At 38.2% G+C, this 19265-nt stretch overlaps 1 protein-coding gene across 4 annotated transcripts in view; it reads left to right on the top strand.

Annotated features, from left to right (window-relative positions):
* Positions 1 to 707: 707 nt before the first annotated feature.
* The window catches only part of CYTIP (cytohesin 1 interacting protein), a 67098-nt gene continuing 48540 nt past the window's right edge, over positions 708 to 19265 (top strand). Inside the window, exons 1-3 of one of the 4 annotated variants that reach the window (XM_067027518.1) lie at positions 754 to 816; positions 1449 to 1497; positions 2322 to 2424. In XM_067027518.1, the coding sequence (XP_066883619.1) occupies positions 2422 to 2424 (3 nt within the window). In that variant the 5' untranslated portion in view covers positions 754 to 816; positions 1449 to 1497; positions 2322 to 2421. Of the gene's footprint in view, positions 817 to 1448; positions 1498 to 2321; positions 2425 to 19265 lie in introns of all 4 variants that reach the window. The other 3 variants (XM_067027516.1, XM_067027517.1, XM_067027515.1) reach the window with 3 other exon arrangements.

Raw genomic sequence — 19265 nt, 5'->3', positions numbered from 1 at the left:
TATGCTTGCTGATCTGATTAATCATTTTTAAAAGTCAAATTATTTATAAAAGCTGCTTGGAATGGCATGAAACTTTCTTGTCTGCCTGTAGTAATTCCACAAACATTGCAAGAGACACGTTACTCACAATAAAGCTTTGTTTATGGCATCTTAAAAGAAAGCACTTTGAACTGATATTCCCCAATCCCTATCATCATAATGAGATTTACATGTAAGTTAAGAAATTTTTCTTTTGTGTGTTTGCTCAGCACTTAGCACATTATAGGCATTCTGAAGGATGGAGCACATTCCATTAAACAATTTGGGCAAAAAATAAAGTGTAAATAAGTGTGATAAGAAGTGTAGCCAGGTTCTTAGTGCCCTCATTGTGCAAGCAAGAGGCCATAGACTAGCATAAGAGCCTGGAGGAGCACAGATCTTGGCTTCTTGCTTGTTTCTCTACTGCCAGGGCCCTGCACATAATAGGTACTCATTAAATATCTGTGGTCTAATGAAACAATGAATAGACTCCCTTTCTTCATGACCTTGCTTGCAGTGGTTACCTTAAGGGCATAATAAAGTAGTAATTGCTCCATGACTACTTGGTCTTATGAGTTAATGTTTGCAAAGCACTTTGAAATTCTTGGGAAAAAGAATGGTGTTTTTTTTGGCACCATTTCATGTTTGCAGTGGCACACAAATTATTCCTCCTCCTCTTCCTCCAGCTGCCCCCACTGTGCCCTCCCCCAGCTCTGTGCTGCACCAGGATCTCCCAGAAGGCAGCCACACTGCTCTCACTGCCTTCTCCCAGCTGTTACCTCCAGCCCTGCAAGACAGGTAGGGACAGAGCAAATGCCAGAAAAATTTCTTTAAGACCTTGCAAGAGACTCTGGAAATATGGAATTTGGGTTGATTTTAATAACACTTAGAGCAATTGGTGTATAGAGGGATGCAGATTCTTGGTCGGCCATGAAAGAAGTTATTGGGACAGGCAGGTTGATCTGTGAGGATACATCAAACTAGATCCTGAAGGGGAGATAGAGGGTGTCAGAGAGGCAACTGGGAGCATGTGCCAAAGAAGCTGGTTTCTAAAGTGTTATGATTTTAGACACACAATACAGAACCTTGACTAGTAACTGGCAGAAAATACTAGAGTTGTTTTTAGAAGGGACTCAATAAGACAAGATGTGTTTCTTTTACATGGGTAAAAATTTCAACTGTTATGATTACTTTCCCTATAATTTTAAAAAATATTTGATGATGAAAAAAAGAGATTCTATCTCACAATAGATAATCATAGGCTGCAATGTTTTCCAATGTGTTAATTGCTATAAAAATTGCCTTGATTTTTAGAAACTCAATAATTAAACAGTTCAAATGTGATTTGTGAAACAAAAGCTGTTTTCTATTAAGAATGGTAGTCCTTTATGAACAAATTCTAGAAGAAGAGTTTCTTTTTTCTTTTTCAGGTTACAATATATGAACTTTCAACTGATCACACACAATGCATATCTCAAGGTAATTCAGGGAAAGCCGGTTACAGGTGCAGAATAACTAGATTGACTATCAGGGGCAGATCTTGCCTTAAAGGCAGGAACAGATCCTATTTTCCACAACTTTAAAATGACTTGTTTTCCAAACCAAATCATGATGTTTTCTCTCTGTGTGGAAAATTTTCCATGATGCATATTTATATGTTAGTTGCTGTATGCGTGCAAATTTGTTCTCTCGAGAAATTGTTTCTAGGGACTGGAAATGAATGTTATGTGGATAAAAGCTAACATGGTTTTCTAGTGAAAAGATAGACCGTGTAAATGATGCCTGCTTTGCTTTAAAGGGAAAACTCAGGTAAGCCTGGTTTAGTTGAACAGCATGAAGTCAACCAAAAGTCTCAAATTTTGTTCAGAATAAATTATGGAAGTACCTTCCAATTAAATTGCAATCATTATTAATCTGAAAACAAAAGCAAGGGGAATAAAATTTGTAGTTAGTTTACAGTAAGTAGCATTTGAAACTCTGAAAGCTTAGCATCCCCATAAAAGCCACATGTGAAACATTTAGATGGGAGTGACTCCAGATAAGAAATGGTTTCTTTCTCCACTTAATTCATTATAGAATGAAGAACCCTGATTTTCCATTTGTGCAGGGCTCAAGGATCACATAGGCATTACTGAATTTTTGTTGTTTCTCTCTGTCTTTGTAAGGTATTTGATACTAAACAGTTTGTCCATGTCCTGGAATAAATAGATGGGAACCCCCTTCAGGAAAGATGAGGAGGTTAGCATGAGTTAGGGTGAAATCGAATTTCCTTTTCACACTGTCAGTGTCTTGTTGCCTTGCAGGGGGCTGTAAATTCATCTACAGCAGACTAGAGGACACCTCATACGCTCTGGTGTTGCGACCAGGAGGGATCTCTGACTGAGATTTGCCAACTAAACTTCTATGGTAAGTTTGACTTTGAAATATGCGGTTGATTCTCATTATGTTCTTGTCTTTGATATGGGGGAGGGGAGGAAGCAAACGAGTTTTAATGAAGTGTTTTATAATAAGATAAATAAAATATTGATGGAATTATTGGGAATTGCTTATTCAAGTGTTTAATGAGTAAGCTGGTTGGCTCTTTCTGGTTTATTTCCTAAATATTTTGGACTTCTTGTTTTTACTAGGTCTCTCTTTTTTGTTGATATTCTCGTTACTATGTCTCTGCTACTTTTTCTGATAGCATATGGTCAGCAGATTTGATGACAGGGATGTCTTCTATCAAGGCAAAGGTTGAATTTGTAATACCCAGACAACTTTTGGTAATAGTTAGAAAGGTCCAATAAAAACAGGAGTGTGATGTTACTACAAGAAGGGAAAAATAGAAGAGGCTGATTTAGAAAGTTGAAGGTTCTTATTAAGAGAAAAGAAAAGAGGGAATTGGTAAGAATCCAAGTTTAAATTGGCTGAGTGCTAGAGCTCAAACACAATATTCTAATGATGAAGACAGGGTAAGGCATCTAATGGAAATTTACGGTGTGTGTGTGTGTGTGTGTGTGTGTGTGTGTGTGTGTGTGTGTGTGTGCGCGCGCGCGCGCGCGTGTGTAAGAGACAGGGAGAGAAGACTTGCTTATTTTCTTATCTATATCCACACTAGCCTTTCTGAGGAGAGGGACTCTGTTCTTAGCTCTGTACAATCTGCAAAGAATGACAATTAAAAAACATTTATTGATCACAAAAGATTTCTTTTTGTAGCTGCTACAAAAAATGGTCCACAAACTAGTTGCTTTTATGTGCTTTCTGTGAGACAGGCCTGAATAAGGTAATCAGAGCTCAGGCAGAGGCGGCTGGAACTTAATCAAATAAGTTGCAGCCAAAAGGCGAGCTGTGAGCAGCAGATCACAGAGTATTCCCTCAAATCTCCGTCAGGGTAGTCACACTTTTGGGTTAGACCACCACGGATCAGGACATTGTCTCCAAGAAAGCTTTGTTAAAGGACACTTTCGGTGTCGAAGAAAGACACAGGGCAGTGGATCTCAAACTTTTAAGAATGAAAAATGTTCAAGGACTAGTTCCGGGTTGTCACTTCTGGTGATTCAGATTCAGGAAGTCATCAGTTGGGGTGGGACGGATATCCCTGGGAATCTTTACTTTGTAAAAGACGTAGGTGTTAGAGGACGTCACTTCTGAGAAAAAAGTGTCAGGCTTCTCTAGCTTGTTGATCTCATCACAGGACTGTTGGTTCAGAACCCACCAGCTGCTCGGCTCTGAGAGGGACTGAGCAGCTTGGAGGAAGAGGTAATTAATGCCTGTGCCACGCAGACCAGGGTTTGAATCCCCTGTGGCTTTGCTTAAAGTGTTTTCCTTCTCTGAAATTCAGGTTCCTCCTTTTAGAAAGAGGAGAACCCTATTGTCTACCTCATGGATTTAAAGAAATAATGAAAAAAAAGCACTTAGCAGAGTGACTGGCACATAACAAAGCAATTAGTAAACGTTACTTCTAGTAGTAGGGACAGAAGGAAATGTCAATAAGTCCCCTGAGGCCAGGAAAATGGTGTGCAGCAGACAGAGCAAGGCAGGACCAACCAGGAGGCTAGTTCTAAAGATAGATTAGATCCTAGACCGGAAGATGAATAAACGTGAGCTTGGGAGACAAAATTTCTCACCATTACAAATGTTTCCCAAGGATGGTAATGAACAACCCAGATGACACAGTTAATTGGAATTATAATTGATCCCCCAAAAGTATTTAAGTCAATAGTTTAATTGATTGTCCTCAGGAAAACCATTATAAGAACATCTAAAAGGGAACAGAGTGAAATGCATCAAATTCAGTGATTTGTTCATCTCTGCCACCCACCCTACATAGAAGGATTAATGAATGAAGAGAAAAATGGTTAAAGGGAGGAAGGAAACAGGGACTGCAAATCAAATAGACTGTCATTAAATGAAATCCTTTTCTGGTAATTCAGTGGGATGTCAGGTGGTACTGAACCAGGCTGGCTTGCTTGCATGTGGCTGCTGCCAGGTACTCCGCCAAGATGGCGCATGAAGAGTAGAGGAAATGGGACTGATACCTTTCTTAAAAGACAAAGATGAAATTTATCAGCACTTGAATGTATGCTATGGCTGAACCAGCCAACAAGTTAGTAGATGAGGGATATGGACAGGTGGGGGTGAGGTAGGATAAGACTGTCTGTAGGCAAATCATTTAGCTCTTTGGGCCTTACTTTCCTCTCTAAATGCCCTTCTAGGCCTGATACACTGTGATAAGGCATAGATGGTGGGTCAAATCCCAACACTTTAAACATTTTATTTTGCATTTTTCACACCTGGAAAGTAGTCCCTAACTAGGGTACCTAAGTTATCACCAAATGCTAGCTATTTTGAGAAATTTTATTTACCCTGAACTATGAAATTTTTAGTGTTTTTTCTCCCATAAATCCAAATTTCAACTTAAATATGTTTTTACCAATGCTGTTAGTTCTCTGGATAAATAACTATGATAATAGAGAGTAATGATCAATAGTGAGGAAAAAAATAACAGAAGCCACTATATTTTGGACACCTATCATCTGCCAGTTATTATGCTCATCACATTTCATCTTTTGTCATTATACTAACCTTGTTAAGTTGGCGTTATTGTGGCCATCTTCCATGAGAATTCTGAGAGGTCACAGAGACAGCAAATAGCAGAGTCAGGATTTGAATCTAGGTCTAATTCCAAAACCCATGTTTCTACTCCTTTAATATACCATAAATCTGCTGTACTGAGTGCATTCATAATAATCCTGTATAGTTTCTTCTTGATTCAGAGTCTCCTAATTTTTATTCAGAAAGACGCAGACGTAGAGAATGCACTTGAGGACACGGGGAGGAGGATGGTTAAGCTGGGACGAAGTGAGAGAGTGGCATGGACATATATATACTACCAAATGTAAAATAGATAGCTAGTGGGAAGCAGCCGCATAGCACAGGGAGATCAGCTCCGTGCTTTGTGTCCACCTAGAGGGGTGGGATAGGGAGGGTGGGAGGGAAACGCAAGAGGGAGGAGATATGGAGATTTATGTATATGTATAGCTGATTCACTTTGTTATAAAGCAGAAACTAACAAAAAAATATTTGGAGGCTTGGAAAAATTATACATGTATTTGAAATTAAAAAAAAAAAAGAAATACAATGCAAAGTGTGTTAGTGTCCTACTCCTTCACTTTTCACTTATGATCACTTTAGTGGAGCATTTCTGTTCTTAATGGCAATATTATATTATTTTGTTTACTTTGAGTGAAGAGTTTACTGATGAATCTGAACTTGCCTGAGGAGTCTGAACTTGAAGGAGCTAGTGGCTCCAGTCATTAGTTATCCAACTTCTTTATCCCAATATTGGGGCCTTACAGTCCATATCTAGGGTAAGAGGAAGACTTGCCCTCAATAGCCTGTTACATTTATGCACTCTTGGGGGCAAAAATTAATTGATATAAAATATAAGACTTCTTATCTGTGAAAGACATTGTCAAGAGAATAAAGAGGCAAGACACAGACTGGGAGAAAATACTTATAAAAGACATATCTGGTAAAAGACTGTTATCCAAAATATACAAAGAACACTTAAAACTCAACAATAAGAAAATGAACAATCTGATTAGTAAATGTGCAAAGGATCTGAAACAGACACCTCATCAAAGAAGGTATACAGATGGCAAATAAACATTTGTAAAGATGCCCAACATCATCTCATTAGGGAATTACAAATTGAAACAACAGTGAGATACCACTACACACCTATCTGAATGGTGAAAATACAAAACACTGACAACAGTAAATGCTGGCCAAGATGTGGAGCAACAGGAACTCTTATTCATTGCTAATGGAAATACAAAATGATACAGTCACTCTGGAAGACAGTTTGACAGTTTCTTACAAAACTGAATATATTCTTACCATAGGATCCAATTGCACTCCTGGGTATTTACCCAAATGAGTAGAAAAATTGTATCCACATTATAACCTACACATGAATGTTTAAGCAGCTTTATTCATAATCATCAAAACTTGAAAGCAACCAAGATTTCCTTCAGTAGGTAAATAGATAAACTGTGGTATGTCCAGACAATGGAATATTATTCAGTACTAAAAAAATGAGCTAGCTATCAAGCTATGAAAAGACACAGAAGAATCTTAACTATATATATTACTAAGTGAAAGAAAGCAATCTGAAAAGGCTATAAATGTATGATTCCAAATTTCAACTATATGATATCCTGGAAAAGGCAAAACTATGGAGACATTAAAAAGATCAGTGGTTGCCAAGGACTGGGGGGACAGAGATGAACCAGTGGAGAACAAAGGATTTTAGAGCAGTGAAATTTGTCTGTGTGATATTAAAATGGTGAATACGTGTCATTGTATACATGTATACATTGTATACATTGTTTTGTATACAAAACCCATAGAATGTACAACACCCAAAGTGAACCCTAATGTGAACTCTGGACTTTGGGTGATAATGAGGTGTTAGTGTAGGTTCATCAGTGGTAACAAATATGCTGGTGTGGAATGTTGATATGGGGGGAGGCTGTGTGTGTATGAGGAAAAGGGATACAGGAGAACTCTCTGCACTTTCTGTTCCATTTTGCTGTGAACCTAACACTACTGTAAAAGATAGTCTACTTAAATATTAATTTATATTGAAATATTATTATAAACAGTCATAGGTAGCCAAAGTAGAGAAGTCTGCTTTCTAAATGGATAACAGATTTTCCACTTTTGTGTGGGACTGAGCGATTTTTTTGTTATGACTCCTTCCCTTGGACAGTGAATGTCTAGCAAATGATAGATGCGTTTACTCTTCTGCCTCCTCTGTATTTTATGGTCATCGATACTGATCCTGAAATGACTAGGCAGCAGCACAGGTGGGTGAGTAGAGATGCCTCTTCCTGGAAGCCTTCTCTTTGATAGCGCAGCTACTTTCAAGGCCACAGAAAACTGCACCACACTTACTGTTCTGAATGATGTAACTCTACAGTGACTCATTATTACCTAAAAAAACCAGCAGTCCCTCAAATTTGGGATTCTGTTTTCCTAGAACATTCATTTCTGTGTTCACAATTTTAGTTGGTCTTTGAACCAGGTTAAAAGAAGCAGAGAAAGACAAAATTGAAGCTGGCAAATTTGACATGGTGTAGCTGCTCTGAGAAATGTAGCCCCTTGGGCAAACCTCGCATTTGCCTATTATGTTACTTTTTCACATTTAGCTGTAGACACCCATTCTGTGCCTCAGTATTTCAGACTACACTCTATCAAAATAAGAGGGCATGCCCAACTAATAAAGAGTTAATATTTGGAAATCTTCTAGTTAGGTGTTAAGAACATGTATTTCTTGGTGGTGGTATGGTAGGTGTTTTAAAATTATATTTATGCATTTTCTGAAAAATGTTCTTATAATAGACATGCATTTTTTATTATCAGAAAAAATTAATATATTTTCATTTGAAAATAAAGGTTATCTAAAAGAAAAACAGATAAAGGAGATATGACAATTTTGAAAGATGAGGGTTACAAGAAGGACTTGCACTGCTAACATAGAACAATGACAACAATAATAGACATTACTTCTGTGGCACTTTCTACGTGCCAAGCACTGTTCTAAGTTCTTTATTCTATTAATCAATTTACTCTTCATGACAGTCTCATGATGGAAGTAATATTGGTATGCCTATTTTACAGATAAGGAAACTGAGTCACAGAGAGGCCATAACTAGTCTATTGTTAGATAGCTAATAAGGGGTAGAGTTGAAATCCGAGAAAAAGCACCAGTACCAGCTAAAGATCAGAGCTATTAATGTAATAAAGATAAATAGGATAGAATAACATTTGAAAAGCTTAATAGGATAAATGAAGCACCATATATCAGTGAGACAGGGGATGGGTAATTTAAAATGCTATTTTGAGGAAACTGATTATTTAGATTAAATAAATTCAGTTTAGCAAATCCCCCTAAAAATAATTACCCATGTTATTCTAAATAGATTAAAAAATTACGTCTAAATAGCGAAACCAAAATAACTTAGAAGAAATATACTTTAATATTTATCTGATCTTTAGATGGAAAAGGATTTTCTAAACTTAAAAGCAATTAAGGAAATCACAGAGGAAAAGATTGATGGATAAAATAAAAAAGTTTCTGTATGTTGTAAACCAAAGGAAAAGATAAACAACAACTAACACATTAAAGAAATTGTGATTTTTCATACATACCTATAAGAAAATCACAAAAGAGGAAACAGAAATTGTTAACAAAATATGAAAAATACCTTCTTTTGTAATATAAGAAAGGCAAATTTTTCAGAAATTCAAATTAAAACAAAAGTTAGGTAGCAGTTTTCACAGAGCACATTTTAGCAAAGAGTTTTAACTGATAATAATCAAGGTTGTCAGGAGTTCTACAGGACGAATGGACGATTTCATGTTGAAGCTTTCTGACAATAATTTAGCAACATCTGTCGAGAGCCTTAAAGACAGCCATATTTTTCAAACCAATATTTTTTCATATAAAGATTTGTCCTAAGAAAATGGTTATGTGGACAAAGATTTATGTTCACATTTTTATAACATCATTAATTTTTAATAGTGTAATATTAGAAACAATGTTTAATAAAATTGAATTTGTTGGTAATAAGTGGAAACTATGGTACAGCTATAGGATGGACCATCACACCACAATTAAAATCATGTTTTGAGCAGTTCTTAGTGAGAAAAGAAAACAGTTATTAGATAATGCTTTGTGTAATAAAAGAGGATATATAATTATGCATAATTATCTCATCTAGTTAAAATTAATAACAATAAAAAAAGGAATAGGAAGGTCATAATAAATGTCCATGATGATAAGTGGTGACAGAAAGGATTTTGTTTTTAATTTATTTTTTTAAAATTTTTGGCTGTGTTGGGTCTTGTTGCTGTGCACGGGCTTTCTCTAGTTGCAGCGAGCAGGGGCTACTCTTCCTTGCGGTGCGCAGGCTTCTCATTGAGGTGGCTTCTCTTGTTGCAGAGCACAGGCTCTAGGTGCTCGGGCTTCAGTAGTTGTGGCTCGCAGACTCTAGAGCACAGGCTCACTAGTTGTGGCACAAGGGCTTAGTTGCTCTGCAGCATGTGGGATCTTCCCAGACCAGGGCTCGAACCCCTGTCCCCTGCATTGGCAGGCGGATTCTTAACCACTGAGCCACCAGGGAAGCCCCGGAAAGCATTTTTATATTTTACAAACTGCCTAAAACAAACAGACATAATAATGGGGAAAATTATTTTAAGTAAGAAAAAAGAAATACAGCGTGCAATACAGAGACAAAGGAAAAAAGGGCAGATCATTGAAAATGGTGAAAGGCACATGGATATTATCTCAGATCTGATATCCTGGCAGAGCTGGAATGGAGCATAGAGCAAATAAATATACTGGCACAATTAATGCTTTTGGCCAGCTCCTTCAAAGCACTGGAGTCAATAGAACAACCGCAAGGACAGACCTCTGCTTCTCGCTCAACCATTGGGAAGCCAATCCATCCCCTGGGATATGTTGATGAAAGTGTTTTCTTAAAACAAACTAGTTGGGCTTCCCTGGTGGCGCAGTGGTTGAGAATCCGCCTGCCAATGCAGGGGACACGGGTTTGTGCCCCGGTACGGGAAGATCCCACATGCCGCGGAGCAGCTAGGCCAGTGAACCATGGCCACTGAGCCTGCGCGTCCGGAGCCTGTGCTCCGCAATGGGAGAGGCCACAACAGTGAGAGGCCCGCGTATCGGAAAAAAAAAAAAAAAAAAACTAGTTTTCTGCCCAAACTCATGTTTTTACAGATGTCATGAAGGTTTTCAAATTTACCTCTAAAATGTCTGCCTAAGATGTTTTCAAAGAAATGAGTCTTGGAATTCAAGTCCAGGAACATGCTTTCCAATTCATGCTATATTATAAATTTTGAGGGGTTCAGGAAGCAGCAGCAAACATAGATGTAATTTGTCTATTAACTGTTGCTTTTATTTCTCTATAGTCTAAAAATACAGAAGTTTCCAACTTTTCCTATGCTCACATCAATTGGCCTCCTCTGTCTTGGAGGAGTTTGAAGGTCTAAGTATTTTCTTAAATGCTTTTCTCCCCTGAAGTTGGATGTGTTTATCTCTTGGCTGTAGGCTCTGCACCATGGCCAAGAGAATTTACTTCCCTGCGTTTTCAGTTCTCAACTGGACCTCTTGGTTCTTCATGTGCTTGTTCTCAGCATATTGGGTCCCTGATCCACACACTCAAGTTTATAAGTTCAGCTTCTGTCTCCTCAGATTACTCTGGGATCTCACCCTGCCCTCTCTTGCACTAACTAGCCTGCCCACCACCACCTAACCCCATATTCCAACAGTGAGTGACCATTTAGGTAGGCATGATAGAAAAGAATTTGTTTTTTTTTAAATTCTTTTTTAATAGGTATCAATGTTTCTTTGGTTAAAACATGAACATAATTATTTATGTCTAAAGAACTTGACTAGAAACAAAGTGTATTTAGAGTTGTGTTTTCCATTGAGTCATCGTTGAACTATATTATGTAGAGAGGAGAATTTTCTTCCCCCTCAGACTCAGTAAGATTCCACGGGGTTCTCCATCAACCCAGGATGTGACATTCTGGTTGTTGGATCTCCAAAGAGTGACATCACCGAGTCCCAGGGCATTAATCATCAGAGCATATGTAATGTTTTGCTGCTTTGCTCTGCTGAGCCGAGGAGATGATGCCTGTGAATTCATACTCCTCCACCTTCACTTTCTTTCATCTCCTATCTCCTCTTTCTCTCTGAAGGCAGTTTTGCCTGCCACCAAATACTGTACCCCAACTGCCAAATTTTTAAACACAAGTGGTGGTGTGCCTATTTACAGGAACATCTCATCACTTGAGCCAGTTCATCTTTTAGTGGGTACAGACCTACTGGTAGTTCAGCTATGATTTTGGCTGCTGCTTTGTAAATATAAAAGTCACAAACAATTGTAAAATGCTAATTTAAAGTTGGAATGTCTATAGGTAGGCTCAGATGCCTCTAGAGTCACCAAGTCTCTTTAGAAGTGTGGAGCTGTATTAGCCTGCGGTTTTACTCCATATCACATAAGTCCCTCTGTTCCCTCTTGGAATTCTTGTTGCTATTAACCTCTGATGTAAACCCTTCCACCATTGCTTCTACCTCTAGCATTCAATCATTCTTTTAGCAAATATCGAGAGAGCACCTACCATTGCCTAATTACCTCATCTTCAAATAACATCACATTGGGTATTAGGGTTTCAATATATGAATTTGGAGGGGACACAAACATGCAGTCCATAACACAAGGCAAGCAAAGGGTCTTCTTGAGGCTAAGTGGGCCCCACTGGTGGAGAAACAATGTCAGACGCCAGAATCTGCAATCAGTGGGGAGGCCTGAATACTCCATCCTGGGGCAGAGGTGTCATTAGGCATTAATTTTCTGTTTTGTTTTGTTTTGTTTTTTGTTTTCGTTTGTACTGTTTACTGAGTGTTGGTTGTTATGGACTTAGAGTTGTTAATTCTTGGCCAGAAAAAATGATCTGATGTATTGTAGTTGAAACCACCCTGGTTGGGGACAGGGAGACAGGTGATTTGATTATCTGATCAACACCATTTACATCAGCAGTTCCTATGTAACCCTGCAAATACACTGATGCTTTGGTGCTGCTATAAAAGTTTTATTAGTAAAAAACCACATTTTTATGAAAATAATGTTTTACTTATTGTAAGAATACATAAAATAAGAAAGAATGCAAAAGCAAATTTAAATTTTTACTCTCTGTGCTATGTGGATAGATAAAAAAGATTACAGAGATTCCTTATTTCAAGGGGATGAAGTTAGAGCAAGTGTCAGATTGGTTCTAACCAGGTCACTGAAGAGGCACTTTCAGTAATGGAGGAAGAGGTATGGCCTGGGAAGCTAAGAATAGAAGGTGTATTTAGCTATAGGCCATGGATTAATGGGGCTCTATTTCTTGTTTTGAAGTACTGTCAACCTCAATAGACTTCTTTTTTTTCTTCCAGCTTTACTGAGGTATAATTGACAAAGCTGTAAGATATTGAAATTGTAAAATGTGATGATTTGTTATATGTATACATCATGAAAGGTTTCCCCACATTGAGTTAATTAATATCCATCAGCCCACAAGTTTACCTTTTTTGTGTGTGTGTGAGAACATTTAAGTTCTACACTCTTGCAAATTTCAATTGTACAATACAGTGTTATCAACTATAGTCTCAATGTTATACATTAGATCCTCAGACCTTATTCATCTTATACTGAGTAGCCTTCTTGTTGAAGAACCACTAGTGCTAAAGGTGTGTGATGAAAGCGTACTTAGAAGATATCAAAGAGAATCCCTTCTACTTCTTTTTTCAGAATGTTGCCATAGAGACATGAAATGGAAGGGGAAATTGCCTGGAAAAGGGCTGTGGCTGACTGTTGTATCACATAAATCTTGTTTACATTTTTTTTTGTTCTTGGCTTGGACCAGTTTTCAGAAGTCCCAGCTAAGTGTTGTCTCAAAATCTTTATAGGTAAATTTTCCCCCTTCGAGAACTTCACATAGAGCTAATTAGGGATGCTTCATGCCCCTATACAGTTCTACGCAATGTATCAGGAAGAGTTTTGAGTATTCAATTTTTCTGGTCTACACTCCATATTCATTACAATTCACATACACACATTTGTTCATATACACTACACAGTGATGGAATCAGCCAGATTTTGTTTGTTATTTAGCCAATCTTGTCGTTAATTTAATCTCATCCCTGTTTATATCAAAAGGGACTTAAATGGCTAAATTTTAGTAAAATGCAACCATTTGGCTCTTGACATTTATCATGGTTTCTCTTTTTTTTGGCAAGTTTTACTTTTTTGGGGAGAGGGTTAATTCATTGTGAGTATAGAGAATTTTCTTGCAGTTGAGAAGCTGGAATCATCTTTAAGTTAAAGAAAGGAAAATGGAGATAAAAAAAATTTTCTGAAATGCCAGAAATTTGAATGAGATAAAACACCTAGTTCATAAGAAAAAACATTAAGTCCAGCCATCTTTAAGGAGCTGAAATAATATTTTATCTGTTTCTAATATACGTAGATAAGTTAAACCAAACAGGAAACAACAGAAGTCCTTGAATCAGAGAGGAACTGCTCATTACTCATGTGACTTAGCAAGCAGAGTGATGATGGCACTACCCTGAAATTTACAAAACTTAAGACAACTCATTGTCGATTATGAAATACTATGGTTATGCTCTCACACCATGTAATCTCATAGATAACTTCACCTTCTCCATTTCCTTTAGACAGCTTCAGCCCTTCAGAACTAGATCATATTTTCACAAACTTTTTAGAACATGGGACACTTTGGGGAGGAAGAAGATGACTTACAACACTCCATCTTTTGGGTGACCTACTCCATACTATGTATTGATAATTTGAATGGGAAAACTATATATGAGAACAAATGGAAAGATTGGTGTTCCTTTGACGTAGTTGAGATAATAACTGGTTTCTCAAAATACAGGGAGAAGCTAAATGTTAGATGCAAAATTGTTGTAAACACCTAGTCTCCTTGGCCTCCTATGGAAGGCAGTCATCTGTAATATACAGACAGCTTGTCACACCCAATGAAAACCATGAAGGGGAATTAGAATGGGGAAATGGGATGGAAAGTGTTAGTTTAGTGGTCTTTTAACATGTTGGAAAATGTAAGTCAAAGTGGCATTTGCAGAAGTTCTAACATTGTTATCAACATTGTTATCTTATATTCTCTCTTGTAATTGCACCTAAGAATGCTGGTTCTTTTTTCTCCTTTAATCTAGGGAGGAGAGAGAATGTCTTTCTTCCTAAAGCAACTGTCTGATTCTGCCACTTGGGACCCTGTGTCCACATGCCATGCTAGTGCTCAGCCACTCAGGATATCTTATTTTTATTAATATTTATTGAGTGCCTGCTACTGTGTCATGTACTTCTACAGCACTTTAATTTTCACAAAAACCATATGAGGTTGGTACTGTTTTTATATAGATGTAAAAACTGGGACACAGAGAGAAAATGCAGTGATTCCCAGCAGTTTGGTTGCTTCCTGTCCTCATGGGGTCCCTAGTACAGTCCTCATGGGGTACCAGCAGCACTTGTTTAACTCTTTTCCTCTTTATTTCATTTTTATTTTACAAATTAAACTGTTTTTGAAGCTACAAAAGTAAGTGCACGTATAAGGAAAAGACTAAAACATACAAAGAGATAGGGAAACAAAAAGAAGACTTCCATCCCTTACACCTAAGGACTACTCCATAGAGGTAATTATTATTAATTTTTTATGTATTTCAAAATTGTCTATGCATAAATCAAGATATACACACATATGCATACATATTCATTTTAGTTTTTGGATCTCTTAAGGTACTTGTGTCATACCTTGACATATTATAGTTATTTGTGAACATATTTATTTCCCTGAATTGACTGTAAGGTCTCTGAGGTCATGCTATGTGTGCTGTCCTGGTTATCTATTATTAAGTAACAAATAATCCCAAGAGTTAGTGGCTTAAACTAAAGACGACATTTATTTTGCTTACAGATCTGCCATTTGGGCAGGGCTCACTGGGAAAATCTCACCTTTGCTGCACTCAGCATCATCTGGGGTGGCTCAGAGGCTGGGGGCTAGAATTACCTGAAGTCTCAATTGTTCACATGTGCGGTGTTTGATGCTGGCTGTCAGTGAGACCTCAGATGAGGTGGCGGCTGGGACACCTACATATGATTTTTCCATGTAGCTGCTTGGCTTCCTTGAGTGTGGTGGTTGGGTTTCAAGCATCCCAAGAGAACTACGCAGAAGCTGTATTTTCTTTTATAACTTACCCTTGGATGCCACATAATATCATTGTTGCAGTAGCCATGGGCTTACCCAGATTCAAGGGGAAAGAAAGTATAACCTGCCTCTCAAAAATCACATTGTAAGTAGATTGTATGGGATAAGCTATATGGATGAGGCCGTCTTTGGAAAATACAACTTGTTACAAGTATCTTTTTATATTAGATCCATCACTCTATTGTCCAGACATTTATTTCCTATATTTGTATATAGTAGGTGCTCAATTAATGTCTAGGAGATAGAATTGTTGACTCCAGATTGGGAGGATACAGCTCTTTGCACTTCTCTGGGCTAACAAGGGAGGGGAGGTGGTGGCTCATGCTTGTGAATATGCTGCCCATTATCTCAAAAGGGTATAAAATCTCACAAGGGACAATTGCTAGAGGTTACTAGACAAGGTGCTTATGAAATGATACCCTTGGGGTAACTAGTAGATGCCTTTGAGCTGTCTTCTTTGTCCAGGAGGTTTCTGAGAAGTGCCATTTTGATTGTGAAGGGGAAAGAGGGGCCAGTGCTAGGCTCAGTTTCATGTGAGCAGGTGCACTGAAACTGTGCATCCTCTAGGAACCACAGTCAGCGCGTAAAGCCCTGACCCTTTCTAGTGAAGCTCACCTGCACTGCTCAAAAGTTTTGCATGTTTGGCAGTGGTTAAATTAGTATGAAGGTGAAACTCTGGGTAGGATAGATGAGAGCCAAGCGTGAAGGCTGTGTCTCATTTTGTCTTAGCCTTGGGGGAGATAAATATTATAGGTGCCTATCAGAGCACTGACAGTATCTATGTTGGCCTTCTGGTACCGAAACTAGTCTGTAACACCAGCTGAGGTCTGGTTTTGAAGAACACGTTTCTTGACCAAGCCAAGCAAAGTAAGCTGTGCAAAAGAGAGAGGTGGAGATAGGATGGATGCCCTTGTTCATAGAATTTGTTTCAGAACCCATTCCTGTTACGTGTTATTTTGTCTTCTTTGTTTCTCCGTCCTCTCCTCTGAACTACCCTTCATTGTCTCACACTTGGTTTCCTCACTCAGCTTTCAACCTCCCCTGCTCACTGGAAATTGACACATTAGTTCTCTCTTGGTGTCACTTGAACTGACACCTAGCTCAGACCAACTTGGCCCCTAGGAATAATCTCTGACCCCCACCACATGCACATGTACAACTGTAATGCACATACTTGTGGTCTTCCTTCAGAGGAGTCTTAACTGGGGCATGCAAGCTCCAAGGGCTCTGCTCTTCTTCCCATTTTGGCTTCGAAAGAGTTGGAGCAAGCAGTCATTAAGGTTCAATGATGATGCAAGGGCTTAGAACCAGGGATACAATGGAACAAATGCTTGTTGTACTCACAATTAAGTGTATTTGGAAAACTATCAGACAGACAAGGTCAATGTCTTTGGCTAAATACGTCTGGCTACCTGTAGAAGCTTTCTGTCATGTTGCCTACTGACATCTCCACCCAAGTGGATATCCTGAGTATTGCTTGACTCCATCCTCCCTTTAATTTAGTGCTAACAGGGGAGGTCATGGGGTGGCTTATGCTTTATTACTATTTTTAACATTTAAACTACTTTAAACCATTGCTTTTGAGTAGGTCATTAAAGGCTAACCTCCAGCTGCCTACCTATCACTGACCAAGTTCTTCCCCTACTGATAAAATTCTTTGGTAGAGTATAACCTCTTGGTAACCATTGGGGGTTGCCTGATATAGGAAGAGAAAGCAACTGAAACATGAATTTCACGACAGCCTCTTGATACTCAAGTCAGATCCTCTGATTGGACATTGGTCTAAAGGGATGGTCAGACACAATTATCTAGTCGAGTTCAAGGTGTACATTTAGTGTGGCTTTCAGAATTACTGTTTTTGGAAAGCTACAGAATCTTGACACTTGTTGACTTGCCATTGAAAATGGCTTCTGTAGTGTGGGATAAAGAGAGAATTAGATTTCCCAGTGTGACTTTAACTTTTGGACCTCAGAAGTTGAGCACAGTTTACTGGATCTTGACTGGAGTGGTGGCAGTGAAATTCAAATCAAAAGATGGAGCAAAATCATTAGGCTCCTTGTCATCACTGTCCATCATCCTTCCTGTTCCCCAGGATGGTTCAGTCATCATCTCCCTCTATTGCTCCTCATATCCAGGAGGCACAAAATCCTATTGCTTATTCCTCTCCCGTGCTTCTGGCTTCTACGCTTTCCCGTTTCCCCCTACTGGCACCCATCTAGTTCAAGCCTTTATTGCCTGTTTCTAAGATTATGGCATTAACTGAACTGAACATTAAGCTTTCTCCCTTCAATTTTCTTATAATCCAATGCCAAGTCAATTTTCCTAACATTCCTATTTAGTTAACTTACGCCTCTCCTCAAGAAATGAGTGATTCCCTTTGGCGTTCCCTAGCCATCCAGTGGTTAGGATTCGGCGCTTTCATTGCTGTGGCCCAGGGTTCAATCCCTGGTTGGAGAACTAAGATCCCACAAGCCACGTGGAGAGCCAAAAAAAAAAAAGTGATTCCCCTTTGATTTTTAAAAAAAATTTTATTTGAGTATAGTTGGTTTATAATGTTGTGTTAGTTTCAGGTGTACAGCAAAGCAAATCAGTTATACATATACATACATCCACTCTTTTTTAGATTGTTTTCCCATATAGGCCATTACAGAGTATTAAGTAGAGTTTCCTGTGCTCTAGGGTAGGTCCTTATTAGTTATCTATTTTATATATAGTAGTGTGTATATGTCAATCCCAATTTCCCAATTTATCCCTCCCCCCCCTTATTCCCTGGTAACCATAAGTTTGTTTTCTACATCTGTAACTCTGTTTATTCCCCTTTGATTGTTGAATCAAGTTCAAATTATTTAGTATAATAGACAAGAGGCCTTACCCATCCAGCCCTAATAAAGTGCATGGTAGTTATCCCTTACTAAGCATCCCACAGTCCTGAAACTCATTACCAGTCTCATTACCAGTCTCTGATCAGTTCTCTCTCTGTGTTTTCTCTTAATGGCTCTCCTTAATAAGCTCATTCACATGGGAAATGTTGATTCTTTCCTGGCCACCACATCTAACTATTGGAATTATACTGATTCTCTTTATACAAATTTCTCTTTGTCCTTCAATGGCAATTCCTACGCCACCTCAAGAAGAAATTACTGTTTCTCTTCTGTCTTCTTGAAGTACTTTGTATCATTTTCTGTCTTGTAAGCTATGGAAGTGGGCATGTTGATTTCTTACCAGACTGTAGGCTCATGCAGGGCTGAGATGAGGTTTTAATAACTTCAGCATCACTTTCCCTTAGCTTAGAGCCAGATAGGTAGTAGACCTTGGCTAAAATTTGTTGTTTTGAATAGAATTTTCACAGATTCTCTCTGGGTAAAAGTTACATCTAATTCAGACCATTAACTGCAGTTTTTCTGTATGTAAAGAGTGTAAAGCAAGGGGTATGTAAAGAAATTGTATGATTGGTTTTGGTGTCTAATTATCATGATTATATTTGCTAAGCCAAAAATTTTAAATGTGATTTATTAAAGGATATCAAAGAGATATAATTGCCCAAGGACAATAGGATTGTTTCCTCAAAAATTGGATGTACAGTGGTTATTCTTATGTGTTAAAGCTTATCATCTCTAACAACTCTCTTAGACAGTAACTCCAATTATAAGTAATGGCAATGGTTGTTTACCCAATATGCTGACATGGGAAGTCTTTAAATACTTTGCTATATATGCCTTATGCCTTTGTTTTCTTCATCTGTTTTCAGAGGTGAGCTCTGTCGTGTGGTAGGTTTATGAGAAGAGAGAACCTCCAATGTGTCTTTCCATCTTCAACTATACTAAGAAGAGCCAACTGATGTGTAGGCTAGTATGAAAATTAGGGTCACAGAAAATTGCATATTAAAGTCT

This window comes from Kogia breviceps, chromosome 2 (assembly GCF_026419965.1).
Source record: "Kogia breviceps isolate mKogBre1 chromosome 2, mKogBre1 haplotype 1, whole genome shotgun sequence".
In the NCBI taxonomy this organism is placed as follows: Eukaryota; Metazoa; Chordata; class Mammalia; order Artiodactyla; family Physeteridae; genus Kogia; species Kogia breviceps.
The sequence above is the reverse complement of the archived record's forward strand: the minus strand, read 5'-3'. Positions and strand labels throughout refer to the sequence as shown.